General features: G+C 30.4%; 1 protein-coding gene across 1 annotated transcript in view; it reads left to right on the forward strand.

Moving 5' to 3' along the window:
• Positions 1–2,224: 2,224 nt before the first annotated feature.
• LOC124367391 (anoctamin-1-like) overlaps positions 2,225–14,697 on the forward strand; it is a 102,821-nt gene continuing 90,348 nt past the window's right edge. Inside the window, 2 exon segments of the mRNA XM_046824168.1 lie at positions 2,225–2,394; positions 5,695–5,907. Of these exon segments, the coding sequence (XP_046680124.1) occupies positions 5,698–5,907 (210 nt within the window). The 5' untranslated portion in view covers positions 2,225–2,394; positions 5,695–5,697.

Below are 14,697 nucleotides of genomic sequence, written 5' to 3' on the forward strand. Positions count from 1 at the left end.
TATTGTTTAGATAAATAAAAGATTGTAAAATTACAGTAATGTCTTAAATGAATAATTCAAATGAAATAGAATTATCATTCAAATAGTATTACAACACTTTTGTATTATATATGCAGTATTAACATTGGAAACACAACTTAATGTTGTAATATCAATAAAATGGTTGTTATCGTTATAGTGTGATGATCAGAAAAAATTCGCTAGAGATTATAATATCGATTTCTCACCTTTTAAAACTCATAAAACCATACCATCAGTCTATTAATTAACTACGTTATCAAATGTACTGATAATTCTTTATAATGTGCTTAAATGTACTAAATAACTATTTGGAGAATAAATATAAAATAAAGAAAACTAAAAGTGTTATAAACCAGGTTAAACTAATACTAGTCAATGTGGACCATTCCGTGTTAACCCCACAGCAGACGACACCCTGGCTCGAATAGGAGACCGACTTACAACGGATTGGCTTTTGCTATTTTCAATGTCGATATAGAGGAAGTAGGATGCAGAGTTTCACACCTAATTCAACCCTCTCATTTAAAACTATACAGACCTACACACAAAGAAATTGAAATCGCTTCCGGCATTAACGTAATATAAGTACGTTTATGCCCACAAACCTAGATATTAAAATCAATACATTTATTGTAGCGTTTCGTTGTATATATTATGTACACAAGTAGATAAAAACCGAGTTCACTTTCTTCTAAAAAAAGAGAAACAAATTTTAAAAAATAAGGCACTCGCGAGACTGCCGACAGAAGGCTACTTCTCATAACGGGCTGTGAATATATATCCTGAAAAGAACCCTTTCTAAATATCTCATTTTACGCAATGTAGTTAATTCGTTTTGCCTTGCTTGAGAATATAAACATTGCTCAAGCGATCTACTCTTTTACGTCTGTATATCTTTGCGAATTCTATCTTGAAAGTTCTTTTGAACGTAGTTTAACCAATTCTTTTTGCCTTGCTTTGCTTCACTTCACAGCCATATTTTAATTTACTCTTACTTCTGTTTTCTGCCGTTTGTAAATTACAAATTCTGCTTCGCTGTTTTCACAGGTTTCATCACCACTTTATTTGTTTGGTTTTGTGGATAAATCGGAATAACTGTTTTCGTTTTTTCATTACAATTATTAGCTGAAAATAAATAAATATTTACTACCTTTGAATCCAAATAATAATAATAGTAATATATAAGCTGTCATAGCTGATTACAAACACCATTCTCGTTGCTGCAGATCAGATATGTTTATAACATACAACCATAGTTATACAGTTTATATAACGGTTTGTTTACATTTCGGTAAAGCTGTCATTCTATTTTGAAAGCATGTGGAAAACATAAACATGCGTGACGTTCCGTGATGCAAAATTAAAGTTTTTTCCCCGTGCAAAATATACATCCATCCCGCCAGAAGAAACGGGTATATACTCATGAATACTCGTATGAGTATATACGAGTGATAGTTATGTAAAATAGTAAATTGCACATTGTAAAACTGTTGTATCGTCCTGAGACAAGAAGTCAGTTAATAGAAGTTTTTGGATTTCCATATTATCAGCTCTGCCCAACACATTTTCATCAGTAATCCCAGTTAGCAGATGCAATACTAAAAAGGCCTTTGCTGTTTAGCTTGCTTTAAAGATGACATTATAGGTTAAGCTAAAATGTCCAAGCTATGAAATCAACCGATTCAGCAAAACATATGTAACTTCATAAAATGTGTTGATAAGTTTTTGAAATATGTCATACGATTAATTTTCACCATTCACTGTTTTACTAATTTGTTTATTCTGGTGTTTTCTCGTTTCCAACATGGTTATTGGTTACCCATAATACCAATTTAATCAGAGTTACTTTTTGAGAGAAAGAAATTAACACTTACAATGGCTCAATGTGTAACATTTTCAATGTCGATGTAGAGACAAAGTGTCAACACAAACTTTTAACCCTATAGGTCAACTCTTTCGACAGTTGTCGTGCGCACAGACTAAACATAAAAAATAGGATTTCGTTCATTACGAATTATCAGGTAAACGGTCACCCAACAAAACTGATGGAAGTATTTGATACATTTATTAAACAAATTGGGTCATTCACTCAATAATAATTACGAGTAAATCAGCTGTTTTAAAAAAAACATAAAAAACTAACAGCTGACTATTGTATAATCTGTCAGAGTAAGAGTTCTGCTTCTGTCAGAGTTGTTCACTCTGTTCGTCTGTACTGTTCATTCATTCACCATTCATACCATTCCTATCATGTGTTGGGGAAGTTAATCGTGTATATAGGTAAATGTAACCGCGTTTACCTAAATAATTGTATTAGGGTCAGTTTGTTTTAAACCAATTTTATATTAAGTTTGTTTTTATGAGCACAGAAATGTAAGTACACAATATATATTTAAATAAATTACTTAATTGACGTGTGAATCCTACTATTTACTTTCAACACTGCATATAGCCTAACAACTGGTTTGCCTTCACTATGATTCATGATCTATAAATAAAATATGATCTCATGATCAACCACAACCACACTATTGATATTATTTTATATGTAATATCAATCTTTTGTGGTATTTTTTACATGCCTTATGAGAGCTATTATTAATAAATTACAGGTTAATAGGGTAGTGTCCTGGTTTTTGGGATTTCAACATCTACAGAATTTAGAATGGAAGGGGTTATTAACATCTGAATTTACCTGATAATATAAGTATTAGTCTAATTAAAGGAATTTAGTAATTAAATCCTGTAGATTATATTAGAAAAATCCTTATAGGATATAATACCATATCATTTCATTGACTTATTAGCAGTACATGACCTGGCAGGCACTAAACTGCTAAAAATGCTTTTAAATCCTAAAAATTCACTTTAATAAAACTGAAAAAAAACATTGCTGATTTGTTACATTAGCATGTAAAAATTATATGCTTCTAATATAATTAACTGCACAAAACTAAGCAAAATAGCATTGGAAGACAATAAAATTGTGTACTTCTTGGTTTTAATGTAAAATATTATTTGTTTTGTTATACAGTCTCCTGATTATGGTTTGATGGTAATGGTTGCTATATAATTTATGGGGTACATATTAAATTAATTCTTTTTATTTCAAACATATGACTTTAATTTAGTATATTAGATACTTTGATATTGTTAGATAGTTCTGTTATTTGATATATGAAGTGGGTACGGTCCAATAAGCGGACCCGGTTTTTTATATCGAAATTGGCAAACGATATTACTTAATCATAACCATCGATATAATCAATCGATACTGATGAATTATTTTTAACAACTTAAATAATCTATATGAACAGCTGTAAACACTTTCAAATAATACAAGGTAATATTTTAAATTTCACGTAACACTGTGTATTAAAATGGCCGTCAATCTTAGGAAGCTTCACGAAATTGCTTTAAAAGACGATAAAATATGTTTTTTATGGCTTCAGGATGTTGGGTTAGTACCTAAGAATCCATTATGTGATATTTGTGGAAAGGTAACAAATGTAACTGTCAGAGGAGCTAACATGGTCGTCTTCAGATGCAAAAAAAGAAGGTAATGGTGGACACAACTTTAGTAAAAACGTTTTCGTTCTGTTTCATTTAGTTAAAGTTATGAGTTTCCCTGATTTTGGTTATGTTCATTTATTATTTGTTATCATTAAATTCACATTTTAATTTAAACATATGATTGTTATTACTTTTATATCGATTGATAGTCTATGATTCGATATGTGAATATTAGGTATCGATGATTATATTCTTCGATATAAAAAACCGGGTCCGCTTATTGGACCCTACCCTATGAAGTATCAATGATTATACCAAGCAATATAAACCGGATCCACTTATTGTACTCTGCCCAAAAGTGTTTAATTCTGAACTTATGGAGTTTGTCAAATTATATAGAGTTTCCGAGTTTATAATTGAAGTTTAACAGCTCAGGTATAAATAAAAAACTGCAATTAACAATCCCAAATGTTTTGTTACATATTGAAATATTAGTATGTTCCAGTTCATCATTAAAATAATGTTTAACATACAAAAAGTATTTCAATAATAAACATCAGGCGTATTAATGATTTTGAAACTAAATATTTTCCATTTCTGGCCTCTCCTTATCCATTGCTGGCCAAGCACCCAATTTTTTATAAAAATCTTTCACTTCCTCATCATTGGGAAAATATGAACTAACTGAGTTTTTTTGTCTCCCAATTTTTTTCAAATTCAAATGGTTATTTGCACATAAAATCCGTATATAGATGTTACAAAGTAATCACAAATTCGTGGATCGTCATAATTATATTATTAAAATACTAATTCATATTACATAAGTGTCCATATGTAATTTATATCAGATATATTTTATATTATATATTTATTTATTATATTTATAAATTTATATTATATATTTATATCAGACAAACATGATAGGATGGTATAAAAAGTTTAAAATAATTTAAGTTGACATACATACATTGGGGTTTAATTAAAATTTCCAATTTCCATACCAGTAACACTATACTAGGCCTTTTTTAAAAGCAGTTCTTTAATAGCTTCATTATAACTTTTTTTCTACGAGAATTTTGAAAGAATTAGGGATTTCATAAAAAACTTTATGCCCATGTACATTGGACTTCTTTCAAACAAAGATAAATTATGAATTGGAGAGTTGAATAAATGTTCTATTAATGGTAACATATCCATCAGAGTAGTCAGAATTCCTGTGGAAGTACCAAGGTGTCCTTGTTTGAGTTTCTGAAACTAAATGCTTGTGTCTTAAGTTATGGATAGAATGAACACGTGTGATCTATATACTCTTTATACTGTGTAATATTGATTCATCTAAATATTTATTAATACCCAAAGAGAATAGAAATCAGTTTAATGTGGGATCCAAACCACTTAAGTATCGGTTTGACTGTAGTATAATTCACAAAGTCAATATATTGATCGGGAAAGACAAACAGACATCTAACAAATGTCAGATTATCACATCCATAATCACCTTCAAATTATGAGCTAATTATCGATGTTTGAATACAGAATTATTTATAGTCTCATTTTGTAACCTTTTGGATCACCAAAGTATTAAGATTTTCTACTGGCTTCATAGTTGAAGTAACTGTGATAAAGGTCTTAAAATAAATAAAAAACATTAAAAACCTATATGTGAATGTAAATATTTAATACATTTAAAAGTTGAGTAGCAAAATTAAATTTTGTGCTGAATGTGTAGCCGATTTATAAAGATTGCTTCATAAAAAGCTTACTCAAAAGCAGAGCAGGATCCAGATTGTTTACTAGAACCCTGCTTTCTACTGGGGTCTTTACTAAACATTCCATATCAAACTCCTCCATTGAACTGCTCAGATCCAGTTCTTTCTCATTTTACTGGATTCAGTGTTCAACCTAAACCAGCTTTTATACTGAATTCAGTGTCAATATAACCAGACACAGCTTCTTTATTTAGTTCTATAGCTTCTGTCTTAGGTTTAGTGTCAATGTGCCCGGATCCAGTTTCTATACTTACTGTGTTTAGTGTGAAGTTATATCCATTTCCCGATACTGTACTGGAACCAATGTCAAAATTGGCATTGGGGATGTAGTACTACCTTTAAGTTAAAATATTCTAAGATTGTTTTTAACTGACTGTTGTTATTGTTCAAGTGAATGGATGACCACGATGAGGATGTATTCAGCGACACAATATCAGAACACTCGATACGAAGTAAGGGCGACTACATAAACTTGTCGAGGTTCACGATATACCACAGTGCACAGGACTTGGAGGAGAAAATGGCGGAGGAGGACAGGTACACGGACAAGAGCAGCCAACTGTTGCACACGACCGACAAGGGTTCCAGTCCACATTCACCTAAGGTAGGGTTCCACCTTGGAATTTTGATAGTTGAACTTTGTTTCTAAGTTTTTTTGTACCCCTTTAGGACAAAAGGGAAGGTAAAGGAGTTACAGGGTGGCACGGAAGGGACTCACACATGTGTTTCATGTATGAAAGCAAGAGCTGACCTCGTGTAGTCATGAGGGGTGACATTAGGTGTGGGGTGATGTTGTAGCCTCTGTGATTGAGGGAGGAGTTACCACGTTCAGCCTATCTCCACAAAGTTGTAGTTTACGAAGTACTTTCCCACATCACAATCGGCCAAAAGTGTGCTGCACCTCGAATACATTATGTTGTCCAGGATCCACGTGATAAACATAAAATATTTGTTGTCCCTGAATTTGTTCTACTGGACGTAGCCAGAGCTGGACCTATCTAGTATATTAGTAACTCATTACTTGCTTATGATTTTAAAAGGAGTACAAGATTTGTATAGATAAAAATGGAGTCCGACCCCTTTTAAACCTTCATCTGTCCACTTTCTCTGGTCTGTGCAAGACCAGACCTTATTGTATCTTAGTAAATACAATAAGGGGAAAAGTCTATACCAGAACAAGGTACTGATAAAAGTGCTGCTATGTTTTTGGACAGGATTATCATTACAGTATCTTTAACTCCAAATATTAAAATTTTTGTGTATATAGAACTTAAACTCAACTTTTTGAGAACTGTATCAGCTTTATTCTTGTGAAAATATCTAAACCATAGGAATAAACAAGTAGACACTTTTTGACAATAGTCGTGTAAAGTACATTTTTGTATCAGTTTTCTTATACTCCAGTGCAAATTTAGTAACATCATAGTAACATTCATCAACATAAACGTAAGTTGGTGGTTTTAGGATGATATTTTTTGTTATACTGTATTTACTTATTTACTACTCAGACTTTGAGTGAACCATTATTATTCAGAGCCAGTGGTCGGTCATAGGCTAATAGATCTGCCACAGATTGATGGTTACAGAGCTACAGTTATTGACCTTTTGTGTCAATGGTCTGTATTGACTTGCTGGACCTACTGACCTACACAACTTGTTTATCTGTCTGTCTGTCTGTACTGAGTGTCTCTATACACATTGTACTGGTTGCATTGTTGCACTGAACATTAAATGTTATGTTTATGTTATATTTTTATAACATATAATTTATTATATTTATTGTTATTTATATTACCAGTTTTAAAAATAATTACAATTTATTAATATATGAGTACTGAATTAATGAACTTTATTAATTTTCTAAAATATTGATTTATGAGCTCCTTATGACCTTGAATTTTGTCCCATGTAGCATCATTTTTGTCTATTATTTTTGCCCAAACAAAATGTCTCATTGTAAAGATATGGTGCATTCAAAAGTCTTGATGTTTTCATATCGTTTTTTCATAATTGAAAATTTGTTATATAAAGAACATAGGTATTTTTTTTTGTTAACTCTCTGGACAAAGGTATACCACGTTATTGCTCAGGTCAAGACAAACTTATTTTTCCATCTGTCTGTCTGTATCTATTTTTTATAAAAAAATTAATATCTTAAAAACTGATAAATTAAATTATACCAAATGTTTATGATAACAAGGCCAGTTACTGAAAAATATATCATGAAATTATTTTTAGCATTTTCAAGATGGCAGCCATTAAAGCTTTTAAATTTTAAATATCTTAAGAACCTGCAATTTTTCTCAAGAATTACAAGAATGATCGTTTTTAAAGGATTTTATCATAAATCTAATAACAACAAATTTATTTAAATCGAATAATAAACAGCTGATTTAAAGCAGATTTACTGTGACAAGACATGGCCCACATTAGCCAACAATACAAACACTGAATAAACAGCAGCTCTCAATATGGGCCATGTCTTGTCACAGTAAATCTTATTTTTTTACAGTAAAATGTAGTTAGACAACTATGTTGACAATCTTAAAATTAACTAGGTCACTAATGTGAAATTCATTCTTGGAATACAGACGTTTCTTAGTTAAAATTAATTGTTTGCCAAAATCCTAATGCTTGAATATTAAATAACTTTGCTGAAATTGTTTTAAAAATTGGATTAACGACATTTTAAATTAGGTCCTTTTTATTTCTGTATGAATCTTCACCAATTATATATTTTAGGCACAAAATACTGTGAGAAAAATGTAATGTAGTCGACAGTTTTTAAAATTTTAATATTTCATTAATCAATTAATTTTAACACAAATTAATAAATGAGGGGCTTTATACACTTAAATATAGCATAACATATAATTATTCACTTATAAAAACGTACAGTACACATTGCTACATTATATGCGTGGAGTTTAGCGTATAAATACCAAAATTGTCGTCATTGGCTTGTACATGTAATTAGCGAAAGCACTTATTAACTGACAAAACATTCACTATTTTGCAACAGTATTGATAATAGTAATGACGTGTCCCCAATTACTACAATACTCATGTCAGTATCTCACATCAACTCACATTAAGAATTTGATGGTGGATTTTAAGAATTCTATTAAGAATTTCACCAAGAAGATCAGAATCTGTTAACACAGGTGCACTAATTTAGCCCTTTCAGGTTCGCAGCATCTACAAAGTAGATGATATGAAGTATGCATAAATTGCTGGCATCTACATAGTAGACGATCCTTATTTTATTATTATTTCATATATTATGCATTTGTTTTGAATAACCATTTAGGTTTATGGCGTTTCCCAAGAATCAAACTATCGATATTTATGTCTTCCAATGTCTCCTAGTAGTATTGTTATTTCTGAACTTTTGATGGGTTTACACAAAATGGCTTTTTGTCATATTTGTTTTGTATTACGATGCTATGTTTCATTATAAGACACAATAATGTATTATTTATGATTTGTATTTAGTTTTACTTGCTCTTTCACATGATGAAACTGAAAAAATGTATATACCAAAATTTACTTCAACTTTAAATTAAAAAAATATTTTTCATTTTTGTTTATAACAAATTTTTTTACATGGGTAAAAATAGAACAATACTGTTACATATATCACAGCCCCATTGCATTAAAAACAAATTAAACAAGTTTATCGAAATTAGTTTATTTTTTGAGATTTTTAATATTTTTTTTTGAGACGCTTGCAAAACTTTTAGGAATGGTCTGGAAATGTATGCGTATGATTTAGGAAATATTTTACTAGAGTTATAAAAAATAAACCACTTATGAAAAATTAAGGAATAGGAAGTTTTTGTTGCTGGAATAATTAAATTTTACTAGCCACCACACAAACTCCATGAGAAGAACTCCATGAAGAAGAACTCCGTGAAGAAGAACTCCGTGAAGAAGAACTCCGTGAAGAAGAACTCCATAAAGAAGGACTCCATGAAGAAAAACTCCATGAGAAAAACATCATGTGTACTGACTGAGTGGGTTGAATTCACCTGGTGACTGTGTATAACGAAATTATACAATAATTGAAGCGAGCATTGCAGAGGTTACACTCCTAGAATTGATGATGCGTCACATATTTCTGTAGGTGATAGGCTGTGTCAGGTCAGTGGAATCTGTGACTCATTGTTTGTGAAGCAGAGCCAAGCAGGAGGTAGGATTCTTTACAATATTTCCATTTTACTAAATTGACCATCTAAAATTTTTTTTAAATTTTAGTGATTTAAAGAGCAGAGCAAAAATAATTCAGCAAGAAAGTAACATAAGTAATTCAATTTATTTTATAAATTTAAAGCAATAAATCTTTCTTCAATTAGTTGTACTTTACTATTGGCTTTGATCCAAGAAGTAATTTTGTGTATTGCTTAATTATTGTAATTAAACATTTTTAAATCATGAACAATACAGTGAAACATTGAATTACAAAATGGTTTCACACACATATATGTCTACAACAGTTCTTTTCAAGGATTAATGTATAATCCTTAAAAACAGTTTTAAAATATTTAAATGGCTATTTATGTACACAGTGTGCTCAAATATGTAGTTATGGGGTTTTATTCTTGATTTCTTTCATATGTCAATGTACACAATGTTGTACATAATATTAAAGGTCTTTTTTAACCAAAAACTTGAATATGAAACATTTTTTTTTCAACTTTTTTTCATTTTAAAAACAGCAGCCGAAATCTATAAATGTAAGACTTTTCATATTATACCACAATAAATGTAGTTGTAAAGCAAAAAATGTTAATTTTCATGATTTTATTTTCATGAACTTTACACTATTCTGTTATTTCATCTGTGTTAATTACGTAATTTCTTGAAAGAATGTTGAGTATTAAAGTAATATTTCACGAACAACCACCAAGAAACTTTCTTAATGTAGCTGTACAAACAGCTAATTTTAATGAAACAGATCATTATTATTCATAAAAGAGATGTACTCGTATTAGCATGATTTATTATAATTATCTATTTGTTCATAGTGGTAAAGCCATACAATCAATTAATGATGTATTATAATAATACAGATAACGGTATACAAATATTGTATATTTATTTTGATTAACCTTTGTGTTCATTTTGAACCATTTGGCTGAAATTTAAATGTTCTATTTATAAACATTCTATTTTTCTATTATTTTATATTAAATATTTCTATGAAATTAATATTTTTTTAAATTCTATTATTTTCTAAAATTTAAAACATGTTAAGTGATGCTGAAAAAACATTTTTAATTCGAATGTATCTGCTATTGCAGTTTAAAACAAAATTCAAATCCAAAAGTTATCTTTAAAAAGTACAAACCGATACCTTATTAAGCCTTCCTTCCTTATGGGCCACTGGCCTGTGGGAATATCTTATCAAACAGAATAAGGGAGAGAGACAATACAGTACAAGGTCGATGGTACTGATAAAAAGTGCTACAATTATGGATAGGACTTGAACCTGTGCTATCTGTAAATAAGGGAGAGAGACAATACAGTACAAGGTCGATGGTACTGATAAAAAGTGCTACAATTATGGATAGGACTTGAACCTGTGCTATCTGTAAATAAGGGAGAGAGACAATACAGTACAAGGTCGATGGTACTGATAAAAAGTGCTACAATTATGGATAGGACTTGAACCTGTGCTATCTGTAAATAAGGGAGAGAGACAATACAGTACAAGGTCGATGGTACTGATAAAAAGTGCTACAATTATGGATAGGACTTGAACCTGTGCTATCTGTAAATAAGGGAGAGAGACAATACAGTACAAGGTCGATGGTACTGATAAAAAGTGCTACAATTATGGATAGGACTTGAACCTGTGCTATCTGTAAATACGATCCAAATTCTGATGTCTTTGATCCAAATTCTGATGTGTTTGACCGCTCGGGCATCAGCTCTCCCAAAATCTCCTTTGCAAAGTTGGAACAAAATTATCTACATTAAAAAAAGTTCAGTTGTAATAATTTTGAGTTTTTTTTTAAAGGAGACATTTTTGCTAAAATTATTGTATAGTATATCAAAATAACACAAAATAAAAAATTTTTTTTATCTTCACAACGGCATTTGCTATGGTATAATATGTAAAGATTTACTTATCACAGTTTTTCACCCTGAATTTTAAAATGAAACGAAATTAGGTTCTGTGTTCTATCTAGAAAAGATATGTTTTGCGATATTATTAATTCCTGCAATCACAGAGCACAAAATTATTAAAATGTAAATAATACAAGTGATGTATCACCAATAATGTACAATGCACAGCCGCAGAAAATGTGTTATTCAACTAACACCGAAAAATTATTTAGCAATTTTTAAGGAATGTGTAAACGTCCTGTGAGATTTACGATCGCCTAACATATTATTCACTCTAGAGGGGTAATGGTAGTGTCTCTTGAGGGAGAATTAATAAAGTGTAGAGATGAGTGTCAGCTCATAACAAGCAGAGATTAGTGTGAGTTCATTCATAAAGTGCAGTGATTAGTGTGAGTTCATTCATAAAGTGCAGAACTTAGTGTGAGTTCATTCATAAAGTGCAGATATGAGTATGAGCTCATTCATAAAGTGCAGAGATGAGTATGAGCTCATTCATAAAGTGCAAATATTAGTGTGAGTTCATTCATAAAGTGCAGAGATGAGTATAAGCTCATTCATAAAGTGCAGAGATGAGTATGAGCTCATTCATAAAGTGCAAAGATTAGTGTGTGTTCATTTATAAAGTGCAGAGATGAGTATGAGCTCATTCATAAAGTGCAGAGATTAGTGTGAGTTCATTCATAAAGTGCAGAGACGAGTATGAGCTCATTCATAAAGTGCAGAGATTAGTGTGAGTTCATTCATAAAGTGCAGAGATGAGTATGAGCTCATTCATAAAGTGCAGAGATGAGTAGGAGCTCATTCATAAAGTACAGAGATTAGTGTGAGCTCATTCATAAAGTGCAGAGATTAGTGTGAGTTCGTTCATAAAGTGCAGAGATGAGTATGAGTTCATTCACAAAGTGCAGAGATTAGTGTGAGTTCATTCATAAAGTGCAGAGATTAGTGTGAGTTCATTCATAAAGTGCAGATATGAGTGTGAGTTCATTCACAAAGTGCAGAGATTAGTGTGAGTTCATTCATAAAGTACAGAGATTAGTGTGAGCTCATTCATAAAGTGCAGAGATTAGTGTGAGCTCATTCATAAAGTGCAGAGATTAGTGTGAGTTCGTTCATAAAGTGCAGAGATGAGTATGAGCTCATTCATAAAGTACAGAGATTAGTGTGAGCTCATTCATAAAGTGCAGAGATTAGTGTGAGCCCATTCATAAAGTGCAGAGATGAGTATGAGCTCATTCATAAAGTACAAAGATTAGTGTGAGTTCATTCATAAAGTGCAGAGATGAGTATGAGCTCATTCATAAAGTGCAGAGATGAGTATGAGCTCATTCATAAAGTGCAGAGATGAGTATGAGCTCATTCATAAAGTACAGAGATTAGTGTGAGATCATTCATAAAGTGCAGAGATGAGTATGAGTTCATTCATAAAGTGCAGAGATGAGTATGAGTTCATTCACAAAGTGCAGAGATGAGTACGAGTTCATTCACAATGTGCAGAGATTAGTGTGAGTTCATTCATAAAGTGCAGAGATTAGTGTGAGTTCATTCATAAAGTGCAGATATGAGTATGAGCTCATTCATAAAGTACAGAGATTAGTTTGAGTTCGAATGACTTCTTTGACTTCTTTAATTAGTGAAGTACAATTATGAATTATACTGACCTGCCTATGTATTTGTGTGAAATATCTTGTGGCCAATAAATTATTCTATTCTATTCTGTTGCAGGCAATAACAATACTAAATTTTACCAATACTTACAGTATTTATTTAAAGTGATTCAGTTATCTTGTTATACTCATGATGGAAATTGTGATAACATTCCTGTCATACTTTAAAATTATCCATTGTCAGCAGTGGACTTTAAACAAAGAAGTTCTCACTAATTTAATGTAATAATGTAATTAATGGTTTAATACCCTGTTTTGAAAGTAATCAAGGTCACTGGGAGAATTTTAATATGATTTCCTGGTCCTAGCAACAGTTCTGTGACTCTAGTGTAGTGACATGCCACTGCTACTGCAATGTGGACTTTTGTCACAAAACTCAGACTTTTGTGGAACTATTTATTTTACTATAATCACTCAAACAGAATTCAGGTAATTACATTTGATAGATGTGTTTGCATTTTTCTAATGAATCAGTGTGTACATTATAGTAATGTAATTGTTTGGTAAATGCTGAATAATGGTTTTATTTATACAGGGCGATTGAAAGTTCTTTTTAAACATTTAGGAAATAAAACAACCTAACTTGCTAAAACGAAAAAAGTTCCTATAAATGTATTGCCAAATTGATTAATTTTTCAAGCATCTGTTTATGTGTTTTACTGAATATTTTATATTTAAAAGAAACCGACCAACTCACAAACCCCAAATTTGAAGTGGTAAGGTTTTTAATGAATCAAATTTAAATTATTACTTTTAAAAATGGATAAAATTTACATTATTACTTTTAAAAATGGCGACTCTTTTAACATTGAAGTGCCAAATTTCATAAAAACTCAAAGGATTTATAAGAACAAAAATTTGTCAAGAAATATAAAAATTAGCTAATAAAAAAACAAAACTTTTAACCCTACTTGTTATAAACAGATAGTAAATAAGCCTGACTGAAAAAAAAACAGTTTTACTGCTATCAAGTAACCACATGTAAAGTAATTTTTTTAGGATTTACATTAATTTAAAAAGTAAGTTTTTAGTTTTTTGTCTAATCATAACAGGAGATACAAACGAGTTTTGTGTCTTTATGAATGAGTTTTTATGCCTATTGAATAGTAACAAGAATTTTGTTCTTATACCACATTTTGTGAAAAACTGTCATGCAAATTCTATTACTATCGCCATTTTCAAAATAATAATTTTAATTTGTTAACTTTTCTTGTAATTGTTACTGCTAAATATAAAACATCATGGCGAATATGAATCTTGTAAATGTATTAGAACCATGGATTTAAATAAAAGGGAAGAAAAACAGCTATAGAAATATCCTTTTATGTTTTCTTATATTTGATCAGTTACCAAACTTTTACAAAAAGTTGAATTAACTTGTATACAAAAATTACGTGATTCTTAATAGGTGGTTTTGGAATTATTAACTTATATAACTTTTAGAAACATTAATTTTGAGTGAGAACAAATACCGTTTCAAAATAGTTTTTGATAGAAACTTTTATAATTGTATAATAAAATACATATATTATAATAATAAGTAGAGGTTCAAAATCTTACAATAAAAATAGTATTTATTTTATTTTGATATTTAT

Source organism: Homalodisca vitripennis, chromosome 8 (assembly GCF_021130785.1).
Source record: "Homalodisca vitripennis isolate AUS2020 chromosome 8, UT_GWSS_2.1, whole genome shotgun sequence".
Classification (NCBI taxonomy): domain Eukaryota; kingdom Metazoa; phylum Arthropoda; class Insecta; order Hemiptera; family Cicadellidae; genus Homalodisca; species Homalodisca vitripennis.